This window comes from Ascaphus truei, chromosome 16 (assembly GCF_040206685.1).
Source record: "Ascaphus truei isolate aAscTru1 chromosome 16, aAscTru1.hap1, whole genome shotgun sequence".
NCBI classification, from domain to species: Eukaryota; Metazoa; Chordata; class Amphibia; order Anura; family Ascaphidae; genus Ascaphus; species Ascaphus truei.
In genome coordinates, this window is record NC_134498.1 from 32,913,219 (window position 1) to 32,930,026 (window position 16,808).

The following is a 16,808-nucleotide window of genomic DNA, read 5'->3' on the forward strand; positions in this document are numbered from 1 at the left end:
GCTGCAATACAGGGAGAAGAGCTGACAATCTAATATAAAATGGGTTCCGATGCGTGCTGTACCTGACTAATTTCTCTCTCTTTCTCTCCACGCTGCCTATCGGAGGGAGCCTGCACTCTCCCGCGGCCCCCCCTGGACTGACTCTCATAGAGAGAGTAACAGGTACCTGCTCTGCATGCTGAAAGCGCTCAGCAGTTCAACACCTATACAGCCCTGTTACATTAACAGAAATATACGATGGAGGCTCCGGCTTATAAATTGAGAGACAGATCCCACAAAAGTCCTATTGGGGAAACCGAATATACAGCAGGGGCTCCGTCCTATAAGGCGAGATGCAGCCCCTATAAACGTCCCATTGTGTAAATGGGATATTCAATGGAGGCTCCATCCTATAAACTGACACACAGACCCTATAAAAGCCCCTTTAACAAACAGTAGCTTGAGGTCCTTGGGACGCCTTGAGGGATTTACCCGGTAACCCAGGCTGTCTCTCGCTCCCCTTGCAGTGCCCGCCCCTGACCCCCGTGCCCAAGTTCAGCGCGGCCCCCCGGCCTCCAGCATCCCGCCTCGCGGCCTGCTGGGAGATGGTCCCAACGACAGCCGTGGAGGGACACTGATCACAGTGACAGGCGATGAGCAGCCCCCCAGGTAAGAGGTGGCAGGGCCCCACTCCTGCCCCCCTAACCCCCTCCCAATATTGCATGTTACCCTGCCCGGAATACGTGTTCTATGGCACTGACAGTGGTTATAGCGCTGTACGTACAGTTCCTGCCCCACGGAGCTTACACTCTAATTTAGGTGCCAGACGCGCAGGAAGATAAAGGGGTTTACCCAAAGTCATAAGGGGAGAGAGAACACGGGGATTGAACCCACGTTTACCCACTGTGGCCATATTGTCTGTTTAAGCGCTTGTTAGGGTCTCGTTAAGGGATCTGGGAAGATTCAATATCTTTATTATATAATATTATACTGAAGGCTCCGTCCTATAAACTCAGACACCCTATTAACTGAGACACACCCTATTAACAAATTCCTATTGTTTAAATGGAATATATGATGGGAGGCGCCGTCCTATAAACTGAGACCCTATAAAGTATTGCGCTCTCCCCCCTCTCTCCCTCTCTTTCTCTTTCGCTCCCCCCCCTTCAGCCGTGGTTACATGGCTCCCCCCATGCAGGGTGGGCCGCCGTTACACTACGAGCGAGGCCCAGACCCTCATGAGATAAGAGGGGGTCCGATGGGGGACCCGCCCCGTGCTATGATGGGAGAGGCGAGAGGGACTCCAATTATGGACCCGCGGGGGCCCCCCCTGGACGGACGAGGTGAGGAGGTCTCCGCTTAATTACTGATCTCTCCCCCGCTGTCAGACTGAGAGGGGGAGGCTGGCACTGCCGCGGTGCTCACGCGAGGGGGGAGGCTGGCACTGCCGCTGTGTGAGGGGGAGGCTGGCACTGCCGCTGTGTGAGGGGGAGGCTGGCACTGCCGCTGTGTGAGTGGTGCTGCTATGTGTGAGGTGGAGGCTGGCACTGCCGCTGTGTGAGTGGTGCTGCTATGTGTGAGGGGGAGGCTGGCACTGCCGCTGTGTGAGTGGTGCTGCTATGTGTGAGGGGGAGGCTGGCACTGCCGCTGTGTGAGTGGTGCTGCTATGTGTGAGGGGGAGGCTGGCACTGCAGCCGTGTGTGTGTTTGGGGGGAGGAGTAGGCTGGCACTGCTTCCATGTGTGAGGGGGAGGCTGGCACTTCCGCTGTGTGAGGGGGAGGCTGGCACTTCCGCTGTGTGAGGGGGAGGCTGGCACTGCCGCTGTGTGAGGGGGAGGCTGGCACTGCCGCTGTGTGAGGGGGAGGCTGGCACTGCCGCTGTGTGAGGGGGAGGCTGGCACTGCCGCTGTGTGAGGGGGAGGCTGGCACTGCCGCTGTGTGAGGGGGAGGCTGGCACTGCCGCTGTGTGAGGGGGAGGCTGGCACTGCCGCTGTGTGAGTGGTGCTGCTATGTGTGAGGGGGAGGCTGGCACTGCCGCTGTGTGAGTGGTGCTGTTATGTGTGAGGGGGAGGCTGGCACTGCCGCTGTGTGAGTGGTGCTGCTATGTGTGAGGGGGAGGCTGGCACTGCCGCTGTGTGAGTGGTGCTGCTATGTGTGAGGGGGAGGCTGGCACTGCCGCTGTGTGAGTGGTGCTGCTATGTGGGAGGCTGGCACTGCCGCTGTGTGAGTGGTGCTGCTATGTGCGAGGGGGAGGCTGGCACTGCCGCTGTGTGAGTGGTGCTGCTATGTGTGAGGGGGAGGCTGGCACTGCCGCTGTGTGAGTAGTGCTGCTATGTGTGAGGGGGAGGCTGGCACTGCCGCTGTGTGAGTGGTGCTGCTATGTGGGAGGCTGGCACTGCCGCTGTGTGAGTGGTGCTGCTATGTGTGAGGGGGAGGCTGGCACTGCCGCTGTGCGAGTGATGCTGCTATGTGTGAGGGGGAGGCTGGCACTGCCGCTGTGTGAGTGGTGCTGCTATGTGTGAGGGGGAGGCTGGCACTGCCGCTTTGTGAGTGGTGCTGCTATGTGCGAGGGGGAGGCTGGCACTGCCGCTGTGTGAGTGGTGCTGCTATGTGCGAGGGGGAGGCTGGCACTGCCGCTGTGTGAGGGGTGCTGCTATGTGTGAGGGGGAGGCTGGCACTGCCGCTGTGTGATTGGTGCTGCTATGTGCGAGGGGGAGGCTGGCACTGCCGCTGTGTGAGTGGTGCTGCTATGTGTGAGGGGGAGGCTGGCACTGCCGCTGTGTGAGTGGTGCTGCTATGTGTGAGGGGGAGGCTGGCACTGCCGCTGTGTGAGTGGTGCTGCTATGTGTGAGGGGGAGGCTGGCACTGCCGCTGTGTGAGTGGTGCTGCTATGTGCGAGGGGGAGGCTGGCACTGCCGCTGTGTGAGTGGTGCTGCTATGTGCGAGGGGGAGGCTGGCACTGCCGCTGTGTGATTGGTGCTGCTATGTGTGAGGGGGAGGCTGGCACTGCCGCTGTGTGAGTGGTGCTGCTATGTGTGAGGGGGAGGCTGGCACTGCCGCTGTGTGAGTGGTGCTGCTATGTGTGAGGGGGAGGCTGGCACTGCCGCTGTGTGATTGGTGCTGCTATGTGTGAGGGGGAGGCTGGCACTGCCGCTGTGTGAGTGGTGCTGCTATGTGTGAGGGGGAGGCTGGCACTGCCGCTGTGTGAGTGGTGCTGCTATGTGTGAGGGGGAGGCTGGCACTGCCGCTGTGTGAGTGGTGCTGCTATGTATGAGGGGGAGGCTGGCACTGCCGCTGTGTGAGTGGTGCTGCTATGTGTGAGGGGGAGGCTGGCACTGCCGCTGTGTGAGTGGTGCTGCTATGTGTGAGGGGGAGGCTGGCACTGCCGCTGTGTGAGGGGGGGGGGGCTGGCACTGCCGCTGTGTGAGTGGTGCTGCTATGTGCGAGGGGGAGGCTGGCACTGCCGCTGTGTGAGGGGGAGGCTGGCACTGCCGCTGTGTGAGGGGGAGGCTGGCACTGCCGCTGTGTGAGGGGGAGGCTGGCACTGCCGCTGTGTGAGTGGTGCTGCTATGTGTGAGGGGGAGGCTGGCACTGCCGCTGTGTGAGGGGGAGGCTGGCACTGCCGCTGTGTGAGGGGGAGGCTGGCACTGCCGCTGTGTGAGTGGTGCTGCTATGTGCGAGGGGGAGGCTGGCACTGCCGCTGTGTGAGGGGGAGGCTGGCACTGCCGCTGTGTGAGGGGGAGGCTGGCACTGCCGCTGTGTGAGGGGGAGGCTGGCACTGCCGCTGTGTGAGGGGGAGGCTGGCACTGCCGCTGTGTGAGTGGTGCTGCTATGTGTGAGGGGGAGGCTGGCACTGCCGCTGTGTGATTGGTGCTGCTATGTGTGAGGGGGAGGCTGGCACTGCCGCTGTGTGAGTGGTGCTGCTATGTGTGAGGGGGAGGCTGGCACTGCCGCTGTGTGAGTGGTGCTGCTATGTGTGAGGGGGAGGCTGGCACTGCCGCTGTGTGAGTGGTGCTGCTATGTGTGAGGGGGAGGCTGGCACTGCCGCTGTGTGAGTGGTGCTGCTATGTGTGAGGGGGAGGCTGGCACTGCCGCTGTGTGAGTGGTGCTGCTATGTGTGAGGGGGAGGCTGGCACTGCCGCTGTGTGAGGGGGGGGGGGGGCTGGCACTGCCGCTGTGTGAGTGGTGCTGCTATGTGCGAGGGGGAGGATGGCACTGCCGCTGTGTGAGGGGGAGGCTGGCACTGCCGCTGTGTGAGAGGGAGGCTGGCACTGACGCTGTGTGAGTGGTGCTGCTATGTGTGAGGGGGAGGCTGGCACTGCCGCTGTGTGAGGGGGAGGCTGGCACTGCCGCTGTGTGAGGGGGAGGCTGGCACTGCCGCTGTGTGAGTGGTGCTGCTATGTGCGAGGGGGAGGCTGGCACTGCCGCTGTGTGAGGGGGAGGCTGGCACTGCCGCTGTGTGAGGGGGAGGATGGCACTGCCGCTGTGTGAGTGGTGCTGCTATGTGTGAGGGGGAGGCTGGCACTGCCGCTGTGTGATTGGTGCTGCTATGTGTGAGGGGGAGGCTGGCACTGCCGCTGTGTGAGTGGTGCTGCTATGTGTGAGGGGGAGGCTGGCACTGCCGCTGTGTGAGTGGTGCTGCTATGTGTGAGGGGGAGGCTGGCACTGCCGCTGTGTGAGTGGTGCTGCTATGTGTGAGGGGGAGGCTGGCACTGCCGCTGTGTGAGTGGTGCTGCTATGTGTGAGGGGGAGGCTGGCACTGCCGCTGTGTGAGTGGTGCTGCTATGTGTGAGGGGGAGGCTGGCACTGCCGCTGTGTGAGGGGGGGGGGGGGCTGGCACTGCCGCTGTGTGAGTGGTGCTGCTATGTGCGAGGGGGAGGCTGGCACTGCCGCTGTGTGAGGGGGAGGCTGGCACTGCCGCTGTGTGAGGGGGAGGCTGGCACTGCCGCTGTGTGAGTGGTGCTGCTATGTGTGAGGGGGAGGCTGGCACTGGTCGTTGCCTGTGCTGTATTCATGTCATTCAGCTCATTCTCTTTCTTTAGGTGGCAGACACCCCAGAGCGATGGAGCCCCGACCCATGGACTCCAGGGGCCCTGCTCCTAGGGGCCCAATGTCCGGAATGCAGGGTCCAGGGCCGATGGGATCGCAGGGTCCAGGACCGATGGGATCGCAGGGTCCAGGACCGATGGGACCACAGGGGCCGATGGGACCACAGGGGCCGATGGGACCACAAGCACCCAGACAGGTCTGGAAACGAACAGGGAGAGGGACAGACTCAATGTCACACAGCTCCCCTCTGTTACTGTGTCACCCTGTGCACACCTCTTTGAAATAGGTCACAGGACTGTCACCTTCTCTCATTTCCTCAGATCCCTGGCATCCAGGGAGCATCGGCACAGGGGGGATTCAGCCCCGGACAGAACCAGGTCACCAATCAGGACCACGAGAAGGTGAGAATTGAAGTAGACGTCCGTGTAACCGCTAAAAGGGTTAGTGACAGGGACTTATTTAATGGGTTAAAGGGTTAGTCCCACGTAGGGCACACTGACCTGACCTGTAGGTTGGATAGAAGTCGTGTGACCGGTCAGATTTTAGTTTGGATAACGTACTGAGTGTCCCCCTCCTGTCCCCGTACCCCCCCTCCCCCCAGGCCGCCCTGATTATGCAGGTGCTGCAGCTCACCCCGGATCAGATCGCCATGCTGCCCCCCGAGCAGAGACAGAGCATCCTCATCCTGAAAGAGCAGATACAGAAATCTACGGGGCCGGCGTGAGGGGTAAGAACGGGGGCCACAGAAATCTACGGGGCCGCCGTGAGGGGTAAGAACGGGTGCCACACAAATCTACGGGGCCGGCGTGAGGGGTAAGAACGGGGGAAACTGTCACGGTAACTTGTGAAGGGTTATAATATACACAGATATCACTGGGTTAAATTGAACACGACTAAGATATGATAAATTAAGTTTATTCCCTAAAGAAGGTGAACACACAAGATTGCACAAATAACATACAGAATATGGCACTTACGTGGGATGGGGCAATGAAGTAATCAAAGACAGGATTAGCAATTCATCAAGGTAATCGGGATTCTTTCAGATGTTGAAACGAAGACACTGGGCATAGGGATTACACTCGTTTATAAGGGGTTTCAGCCCTATCCCGTAACATTGGGTGCCAGGCATTGGTTATCAATTACCGCCACCTCACGTGAGAAGCAAGGTAATACCTGCCCACAGGGGTGGGCATTATTCTAATCTGGGGCTCATTTTCCTAGCCCCCCTCCCAAAAGCCTGGCGTCACCCAGTCTGCCTTTTGGGTCCCTTAACAGGAAAACCTTTTGTCTCGAGGTGTGAAACACAACACTTTACACACGTACCCAAGTCCTGCTAGCATACACAAGCAGGGTGGGGGAGCCTTTGATCAGGGGGCTTATTGTAGACCACTTGTCGCCCCCTGAGCATTAACATACCATATGGCCCTCTAGCTTTCCCGGGCTTTACCCTAGACCAAAAACATAGTACATTTTCACAATCATACTTATATTAAAATAATCCGTTCTGTGGGTCTGAGCGGGCTGAAATTTGCCAGGTCCTCATGCCGGAGGACCCTTGCTATAGTGGCCAAATATCAGCCCTCCACGACCCCCAGAACCGTAGATACCAAAACCAAGTTAAAATCCCCTATTAACTTTAATGCAGGATTCTCCGCTATGCTAGAAGAAATCCCTGCATTTCACTCTTCAATTGAAATCAATGGGCTCCGCCGCTATAGGCTTTTCATGGAGCAACTCCGCCATTGAACTCAATGGGAAACACTCTTTTAGACATTGTTTCCGCTCTTGCGGTTTTGCGATCTGGTTGGCTGCCAGCTTGTCGCCGGAGGTCGGCTTCAAGGAATCCCCTTTGGAATGCATTACTCCATTCACTTTCTATGGGGAACCACCTCTCCTCCTCTCGGGCGCCACCTGCAGGTCTTCTATGATATCGGGCCCAAACCACTGAAATTCCCATTGACTTGCATGGGGCTTTAATGGCGGCCTATGGACGAGCTGCAAAATGGAGCCTGAAAAGGCGGGAAAGGGGACAAAGGGCCATAAACCTGCAAATGCAATTAACCCTTTCCCTCCGGGCCTGATCCCAGTGTATGTGGTTGGTACATACACTGCAAAGGCACAAACACCAATAATTGTACCCATATACATTTCTATCACACAGAACACAGTTTGCCCTGAGGCAGGGGAATAAAAAAACAGGAATTCCCTCTAAATGTGGGAATAGGATAACCAAGGGAAGCACCTTTTGGTTGTGAAGCAGGGGAACATATGTATTATCAGTACATTTCTGGTTAACCCCTCACTTCCCAGACGGTGGAAGGGGGAGCCTAATGGGGCTGACCCCTTTATTACTCGCGTGGCACCCCTCCCCCGTCAGACACGTCCCAGGGGCCACAAATCTATGGGGCCGGCGTGGGGGGTAAGAACGTGGGACACGTCCCGGGGCCAAAGAAATCTACGGGGCCAGCATGAGGGGTAAGAACGGGAGCCACAAATCTATGGGGTCGATGTGAGGGGTAAGAATGGGGGCCACAGAAATCTACGGGCCGGCGTGAGGGGTAAGAACAGGGGACACGTCCCGGGGGCCACATCTAAGGGGCCGGCGTGAGGGGTAAGAACGGGGGACACGTCCCGGGGGCCACAGAAATCTACGGGGCCAGCGTGAGGGGTAAGAATGGGGCACACGTCCCAGGGGCCACAGAAATCTACGGGGCCAGCGTGAGGGGTAAGAACGGGGGCCACGTCCCAACGTCCAACACCCAGGACCACAGCATGAAACTACAATCCCACGCGCGCCACGGGGGTCATTTATACCATAGAATAGAGCAGGAGAGACGCAGCTCTCTACCCCGGTTTCAGTACCGCTCCTGATTTGTGGGATATCCAGGTTCCCGTCACACAGGACCCCGCACACTGGGATAGCGAAGAAGAGTTACCTATATAAAGGAACAGCCCACGGAGCGGCGTTTGGGGCCCGTACACGGCCACTTATCAGGAAGGTGTGTCGTGCAGTTTACGTAGCCCTCGGAGTGCCCGGATCAACCGGAAGTGACCTCATAGCTATCGGAATGGGATGACATCACATCGCTTGGTAACCCCGGCAATGGCGTACCTACTCCACTCCGTGATAGCTTCTATATACCCCCGTGCGGTCCCAGTAGAGGCGCCATGAAAACAGGGACCTTTATATAATCCATTCCAAACGTGTAAAAAGCGTATGACAGACATGACTAATTGTGGTTGCAGTCTTATATAGAGAGACTACCACCGCACAGATATAACACACACAAAAACCGAGTATACTATAACGGAGTGCAATCTAACTGCGCAGAACCGGTGAAGCAACATCCAATAAATGATCATATAATCCTCCCATTTTGATCTCTTCATAGGTATGTAGTAAATGATCTTCAAACGATGGTGCAACAAGGAAAATCCTATATCCCAATAACAACATCAAATATTATCATGCCACAATTAGAACATTTTAGTCTGTGACATAGAGATAGAGATATATATATATATATATTTCTATTTCATTATCTCATTGGTTAAAACTCACATCTATAATTCAGAAACGTATAATATCATCGAAAGGAGAAATAAAGCCCTCCAGTTTTTTGTAATACACTCCTTCGTTATTCATTATTTTACATGTATATATGGTGCACCTGAAATGAAAAATGAGGGTTTAAGTTGGAATTTTATCCCCACACTACCCAACATTACATATCAAATTGTAATATATATATATATATATATATATATATATATATTTCTATTTGATATGTAATATATATATATATATATATATATATATATATATATATATATATATATATATATATATATATATATATATATATATTTTACAGGAAATTCCTCCACTAACAACCAATATGTAAAATAATCCTCTAGAGGCGAACATGAAATCATTTACTTGGAATCGCTGTTAGACATGGAATATGTGGGAGAGAAATAACCCTCGGAGCACATTTCTTTTATAGGAACAACATTAAATCCAGTGACTCACTTGGGAATAGGCAGTCCAGCTCAAATATCCATTTGGGACTCTTTTCTACGGAGTCATTTTCCTATCTCCTCCCCTCTTGGGTGGCAATACCCCATCGATGACTTGACATTTTAATGGACTGACTCCATGTGTCATATCTCGAGAGTATCTGGCCACTGGAGAATCAATGGTACCACAGTCTGTCGTCGGGGCTTGTCTGTTACATTTGTGTTCTGATATGCGTCCCTGAATGGGTCGAATGTTCTTCCCCACATAACATTCCCCACATGAGCACCACCGTAAATAAATGATACAAACAGAATCACAGAAATTCTTAAATGTATATGGTTTCCCCAATCTAGGGGGGGGGTGTCTAAATGTATCTCCCTTGATCACAGAATTCAATGGGCGCAATTGAGGCATGGAAATGTGCCCTTACTTTTGTGAGTGTGAGAACTTTGTGTATTATCCGTCACTGGTCTTACCCATCGTTGGTCTCTCAAATTCTTCCCTCCACTGTAAGAAAAGAGGGGATGTTGAAGGATACTGCGTAGCATTGGGTCACTTATCAATTATTTTCCAATGTTTCAAGATGGAATTTTTTTATTTATCTTGATGCAGAAATATATTTGTAAAACCAGAGACATAACATAAAACACAGACAAAGCTCAGTGCACATCCAGAAAAACTTATATACGGTACAGTGCCTAAATATACATGTATAAATAACTAATAAATAAAATGGTCTTTTAGTTTAACATTTTGGCCAAATTGTTGTAAGCCCTTGAGCCAAACTTCACGGCAGACCACGTTTCAAGGGTTCCTAACACTAATATAGATTCTTAATAACCTGTGCATTGCCAGGAAGAATGATTTATAATAAATCTGTCAATATAAGTTGCAAAAGTTCTAAGTCTGATTGAAGCTTATTAGAAATATATTTGGACACAAATTGAATTTTACCCCCATTCTGTCGTTAATTCGATTTATTGATATTAATAATGTCTCTAACTGTTCTATTTTTTTCATTTCACTATCGTCTGTTGCTTATGTCCCCTATCTATGAATTTGTTTTGCAATCTGTTGTAATCTGATCTCTAAAATAGTAGGATCTGACCATTCTTTTAATCCGTGGTAGATCTTCCTTGATGGACCGTGTATGAAAGAAATAATTTTTTGCTGGGCATTAGCTATCTGTTTCTTTTACATAGATATGTCACCAAGTGTCCAGCCTTTTTGTTAATCGAAACAACCCAAAAATTCATTTTTTTTGTAGTCTGCTACCGTTGTAAACTTGGTCATGGGGTAAGAAACGTTGATGGAATTCACAAAACCAACTTGGGATTGCATCCTGCCCTGCCAAAGGAGGAAGACGTCATCGATGTACCTCATCCACATGAGGCAGTGCAGCATGAAGTCCCAGTTTCTATAGACCATATGGTCTTCGAACATGGCCAATCTATTGGCATACTCGGGGGGGGCTATGTTCCAACCAGCAGTTCGCTGCTTTTGTACGTAAAAAGTACTTTCAAACGTAAAGTAGTTCCTTTTTGAGGATAATTTGTTAAATCCTGGTTTATCAGTATCACCTATAATTTCATCAGCCGCATTCAATCCCCCATTTTGGGGGATTGAGATGTATAGACTTTGTTCATCCATCGTGACCAAAATTGTTCCTCAATTTTACCAAAATCTTTAAGGCATCTCATAAAATGCACGGTATCCTTCAAGAATGGTTCACTCCTTTCGACATACGGTCTAAGGATTATATCCAGGTAGACCGACAATGCCTGCAAGACAGAGTCCGTACCAGCCACTATGGCTCTACCCGGAGGATTAACGGGATCCTTTTGCACCTTTCGGGAGGGTATGTAGTACTGCTCTAACTGGGCACTTGGTAGTCAAAAATATTTCAATTTCTCATCTATCAGATTATCCATAGACGCATCATGAATCACCTTATCTATCTCGTCCTTGGTTTGGACTGTAGGATCCAGAGTCAGAGGCTGATAATGTTCGGTATTGGTAAATTGTCTCATAATTTCACCCCTATATTGGGCGTAGTCCATCAGGACCAACGCTCGCTCCCCCTTTATACACAGGTTTTAGAAATTACATTTTTATCCGACCCCTCTAAAAGAAATGTGCTCAAAGGGTTGTTTTCCCCCCAAATATTCCATGTCGAATATTGATTTCAAGTAAATGATTTAATGTTCGCCTCTAGAGGATTGTTTTACATATTGGTATTTCCGGTATAATAAATATTTTAAAAAACTGTGTGTGTTATAATTGGGGATAAAATCCCAGCTTGGAGCCTTATTTTTCATTCAGGTGTACCATACGTACATGTAAAATAATTACAAATGATGGCGTGCTATTAAACTGGAGGGATATATTTCTCCCATAGATGATATACGTTTTAGATAAATAACTTTCTGAATTATGGATATGAATCTTAACCAATGATTGAGATTTTCTAATTGTGGTATGATAATAGTTGTTGTTGTTATTGGGATATAGGATTTTCCTTGTTGCACCATCGTTTGAAGATCATTTACTACATACCTCTGAAGAGATCAAAATGGGAGGATTATATGATCATTTATTGGATGTTGATTCACCGGTTCTGCGCAGTTAGATTGCACTCCGTTATAGTATACTCGGTTTGTGTGTGTGTGTTATATCTGTGCGGTGGTAGTCTCTCTATAAGACTGCAACCACAATTAGTCATGTCTGCCATACGCTTTTTACACGTTTGGAATGGATTATATACAGGTCCCTGTTTTCATGGCGCCTCTGCACCTGGGACCCCTCGGGGGTATATAGAAGATATCACGGAGTGGAGTAGGTACGCCATTGCCGGGGTTACCAAGCGATGCGATGTCATCCCATTCCGATAGCTATGAGGTCACTTCCGGTTGATCCGGGGGCTATGTAAACTGCACGACACACCTTCCTGATAAGTGGCCGTGTACGGCCCGAAACGCCGCTCCGTGGGCTGTTCCTTTATATAGGTAACTCTTCTTCGCTATCCCAGTGTGCGGGGTCCTGTGTGACGGGAACCTGGATATCCCACAAACCAGGAGCGTTACTGAAACCGGGGTAGAGAGCTGCGTCTCTACTGCTCTATTCTATGTATATGAAGTTTGACCACACAGGGAGACAACCACCTTACCATAACACGAGATTTACTTTTGACTCCATAGTGAGGTATTTGGGACTTGTTCCTTTTATAAAGTCATTAACACTATACATGCGTGCTGTGGTGTCATATACCATACACACGCGTCACCTCAAGGTGAGGAGGAGAACTTTGTATGGGATCTGCAATTTGATGGGAAGAGTGGAGAGTTATTTAAGAAAAGTGGATACTGTTCTGGGAGAAAGTGGAAGAGAAGAACAGGGGACAAGGACCTGTTGGCAAACGAAACTGAAAAAGAGCGGTGGGAGAGGTATGAGGAGAACCAGGATAGAGCTTTGTTTTGGCTCGTGAGAGTACAGAGTGAGTGGTAAACAATATGGCAAGCAGCAGAGAGATCGAGCAGGATAAGTAAGGGGACATTTCTTTGGGCTTCTGCTTCATGGAGATCATTGGCCACGTCGGTGAGGACAGTCTGAGTGAGTGAGCTGTAAGCCAGACTGCAGAGGGCCCAGCAGGGCATGGGAACTAGGAAAGTTGATTGCTGGAGGAGAGACGTTCTAGCAATCGGGAGACCAGGGGGTGGTCCATAAGGCATGTTGGGTCAAAAAGGTGCTGTTTGTGAGACTAGGTATGACCACCGCATGCTTAAAGTATGGTAGAAATGTGCCAGAGGATGGGGAGGAGTTGAAGACATACCACTAACCCCACTTCCTCCTGCATCTCCCCTTTCAGGTCCTTGGCGGGAGCTGGAGACCTCGATACAGACTAACCCAGCCGGCCAGCATCACTCCCCGATCCCCCAACTCTCTGCCGTTAAACCTTTCTGGCAAAGCATCGGGTTTAGCACGCATGCACGTATCACCACCTCCGGTCCCCGTTGTCAACATGTTCCGTGTTTTACTTTGGACGTATTCAGTGGTTCGCAATAAACTTTGGGCGTCACTATAACAAGTGTGGCTCTTCTTAACGCTACAGGCACTAGTTTAGAAGTGTTTATTCAATGTGGCCACGGTTTGTTTTTATTTCACCCCTGACCACGTACTTCGTTGTGTTTACAGCTTTCTGTTTCGGGGGAATGTTGACATTTCTGTGCGTTCCTTAAAAATGGCTGCTATTGCTAATTTTGTAACAGCTGCTGTATCGCAGATCAGGACTTCATTGTGCTGAACTGAGGGGGCAGTGCTAATGTCAGGATCCCACCCCAGAGGCGGCTGCACAAGAACAGATTGCTGTGGCAGAGAAGCACTCGGCAAAATAACATCTTCTGTACTGTTTCTAACAGCGGTCTCATACCGTACTACAGTATGGCCTCAAAGCGCAGTAATGTGTTCCCCAGCACACGCTGCTTTTATTACTGCAGTTACTTCCTTTTAACCTGATGTGTTAATATAAAGCTCTGGTCCATTTAACACCTTCTCATGGTGACCAGGGACGGGCGGCCACGCTGCTGGATTTAGATGTGACAGTGACAGGGAGAAGTGATGGTGACCAGGAGGGGACACAGAAAGATGTCATGAGCAATGATACGGAGTAGCTATACGCTGATCATGAGCAAGCCGTACAGTATAATGATGGAGAGTAGCTATATAATGATCATTAACAGGCTGTGCGGTATAATGATGCAGCGTATCTATACACTGATCATGCACAGGCGGTGCGGTATAATGATGCAGCGTATCTATACACCGATCATGCACAGGCGGTGCGGTATAATGATGCAGCGTATCTATACACCGATCATGCACAGGCGGTGCGGTATAATGATGCAGCGTATCTATACACCGATCATGCACAGGCGGTGCGGTATAATGATGCAGCGTATCTATACACCGATCATGCACAGGCGGTGCGGTATAATGATGCAGCGTATCTATACACCGATCATGCACAGGCTGTGCGGTATAATGATGCAGCGTATCTATACACCGATCATGCACAGGCGGTGCGGTATAATGATGCAGCGTATCTATACACCGATCATGCACAGGCGGTGCGGTATAATGATGCAGCGTATCTATACACTGATCATGCACAGGCGGTGCGGTATAATGATGCAGCGTATCTATACACTGATCACGAACAGGCTGTTTTGTATAGTGGGGAAAAAGACCAGACATGGGACTCAAAAGATGATCACAACAGTTCTGTTGGAAAACTTCATATAAACAAGAAACAATGTTTATTCCTAAGTGCTTGTATTTCTTGATAAAAAGTTATCCCTGTCAGCTTCCCATAGAGATGATGTAAGTATCAGTCTTGGGGTTACAGTTTGTTTATAAACAGAAAAGATGGTGCCTGGCTGGTTCTGCTCTATCGAGAGCCTTCCCAAACCAGCGACAAATAGAAATGGCACCTAGATAACTTTGAGTCCATAACTGTAGCCTTCCCCGTCGCCCTATATCCTAGACTGTATCTTTATAGATAAGAAGAGACTCGCGGTTATGGAGGGTGAATAACTCCAGTTCTGGTTTGCTGCAGGGAGCCGCCGGTGTGCTGATCCGGTGTGCTGATCGGCTGGTTTGCTGTATAGAAAGTGAAGGGCGCGGGACCCACCGCCGGAGCAGAACTAGACCGGAGAGAGGGTAACTTACAAAAATAGACTTTATTCACTCATTTGAACAAGTGACCGGCAAAAAAACAGCCGACATGTTTCGTGCTCCCTTGATGAGCCCTGATAAAGTTTGTGGGCACGAAACATGTCGGCTCTGGTTTTTTGCCGGTCACTTGTTCAAATGAGTGAATAAAGTCTATTTTTGTAAGTTACCCTCTCTCCGGTCTAGTTCTGCTCCGGCGGTGCGTCCCGTGCCCTTCACTTTCTGTGTTGTATAGTGGTACAGAGCGTCTCTCGTCCTGCCAGCGACGCTCTGGAGCAGGGATCTGAGCTTCTTCTCACATTTGGTCTCCAGATCTGGGGGCTCCCAAATGTATTTAATACAGAGGGACTCACTGAACCAAGGAGCTGACACTAATGTGCGTGATAGATGGATTCACTGACACTGTGTAATACAGACACGGACTCGCTGACACTCTGCGCTGTACAGGTGATATCCAACTCAGGTACATTAGTATTCTACAATACTCAGCACCAACCTTCTCATTGTGACTGCTGCCTGGGAGAGGGGGGTGGGGGGAGGGGGAATCAGGATCTAGACTTCTAGACAGGGTAGCAAGAAGTGAGACCTGCAATAGCAGGAACAACCACCAGAGGGAGCCTGGCAACCTGTCGGTGGTGAATGTTATTGTGGCTTATTTACTGTAGTCAATGAATACTTTTAATCTCTGTGTTCTTATTTATAGCATGTGGCCAGTTAATATTAGTATGTGTTGTTATTTATAACGTGGACAGTATCCCTGTTATTATCTCTGTATTACTGTTATTATAAGGCAGTATATGTGTTTTTTTTTCCTCTTGCTATTCTTTAGATATGTGCATTTTGTTATTGATAAATGGTTATATTCTTGGAGTCTTAACCAGCTGTAAGTAACAATCTTTACTGTGTGTCGGCACGTTATATACAGTATGGGGGTCTAGGAGAAAGAGGGAGGGTGAGGATAATGGGAGTGAGAGTACAGTGCGAGATGAGAGACATGGGAGATAGAGAGGGAGATAAGGGGTGGGGGGGGGGGAGAGAGAGGAGATAGCAGATCAAGCTGCAAATAAACTTGTTTATTATGCTGAGGCTGCTCCAGCTGAGCCCAAAGCTGTCACATCCACTAAGACCTGTCACCTGTAATCACTGGGGACTGTAACCCCTCCTTCCCAAACCTTCCAGGAGAAGAACTCACCCAGCGAGAGCGTAAATACCTGTAGTATTGTAAGATTATAGTAATAGTTATTCATATAGAAACCTGGCTCCTTGCTGCCTCTAACATTTTAATTGCAGTAACCCAGCTCCTGAGTGCCTTATTGCCCCTGTGACACCTCATTGCAGTAACCCAGCTCCTGAGTGCCTTATTGCCCCTGTAACATCTCATTGCAGTAACCCAGCTCCTGAGTGCCTTATTGCCCCTGTAACATCTCATTGCAGTAACCCAGCTCCCGAGTGTCTTATTGCCCCAGTAACACCTCATTGCAGTAACCCAGCTCCCGAGTGCCTTATTACCCTTGTAACACCTCATTGCAGTAACCCAGCTCCTGGGTGCCTTATTGCCCCTGTAACACCTCATTGCAGTAACCCAGCTCCTGAGTGCCTTATTGCCCCTGTAACACCTCATTGCAGTTTCCCAGCTCCTGAGTGCCTTATTGCCCCAGTAACACCTCATTGCAGTAACCCAGCTCCTGAGTGCCTTATTACCCCTGTAACACCTCATTGCAGTAACCCAGCTCCTGGGTGCCTTATTGCCCCTGTAACACCTCATTGCAGTAACCCAGCTCCTGAGTGTCTTATTGCCCCTGTAACACCTCATTGCAGTAACCCAGCTCCTGGGTGCCTTATTGCCCCTGTAACACCTCATTGCAGTAACCCAACTCCTGAGTGCCTTATTGCCCCTGTAAAACTTAATTGCAGTAACCCAGATCCTGAGTGCCTTATTGCCCCTGTAACACCTCATTGCAGTAACCCAGCTCCTGAGTGTCTTATTGCCCCTGTAACACCTCATTGCAGTAACCCAGCTCCTGGGTGCC

The 16,808-nt window shown here is 50.7% G+C and overlaps 1 protein-coding gene across 2 annotated transcripts in view; it reads left to right on the forward strand.

Annotated features, from left to right (window-relative positions):
* Positions 1 to 14,757, forward strand: part of LOC142467397 (cleavage stimulation factor subunit 2-like) — a 21,361-nt gene extending 6,604 nt beyond the window's left edge. Inside the window, exons 9-15 of one of the 2 annotated variants that reach the window (XM_075573033.1) lie at positions 102 to 162; positions 507 to 648; positions 1,150 to 1,322; positions 5,021 to 5,223; positions 5,348 to 5,428; positions 5,629 to 5,754; positions 12,917 to 14,757. In XM_075573033.1, the coding sequence (XP_075429148.1) occupies positions 102 to 162; positions 507 to 648; positions 1,150 to 1,322; positions 5,021 to 5,223; positions 5,348 to 5,428; positions 5,629 to 5,751 (783 nt within the window). In that variant the 3' untranslated portion in view covers positions 5,752 to 5,754; positions 12,917 to 14,757. The remainder of the gene's footprint in view (positions 1 to 101; positions 163 to 506; positions 649 to 1,149; positions 1,323 to 5,020; positions 5,224 to 5,347; positions 5,429 to 5,628; positions 5,755 to 12,916) is intronic. The other variant, XM_075573034.1, reaches the window with a different exon arrangement.
* Positions 14,758 to 16,808: the final 2,051 nt, after the last annotated feature.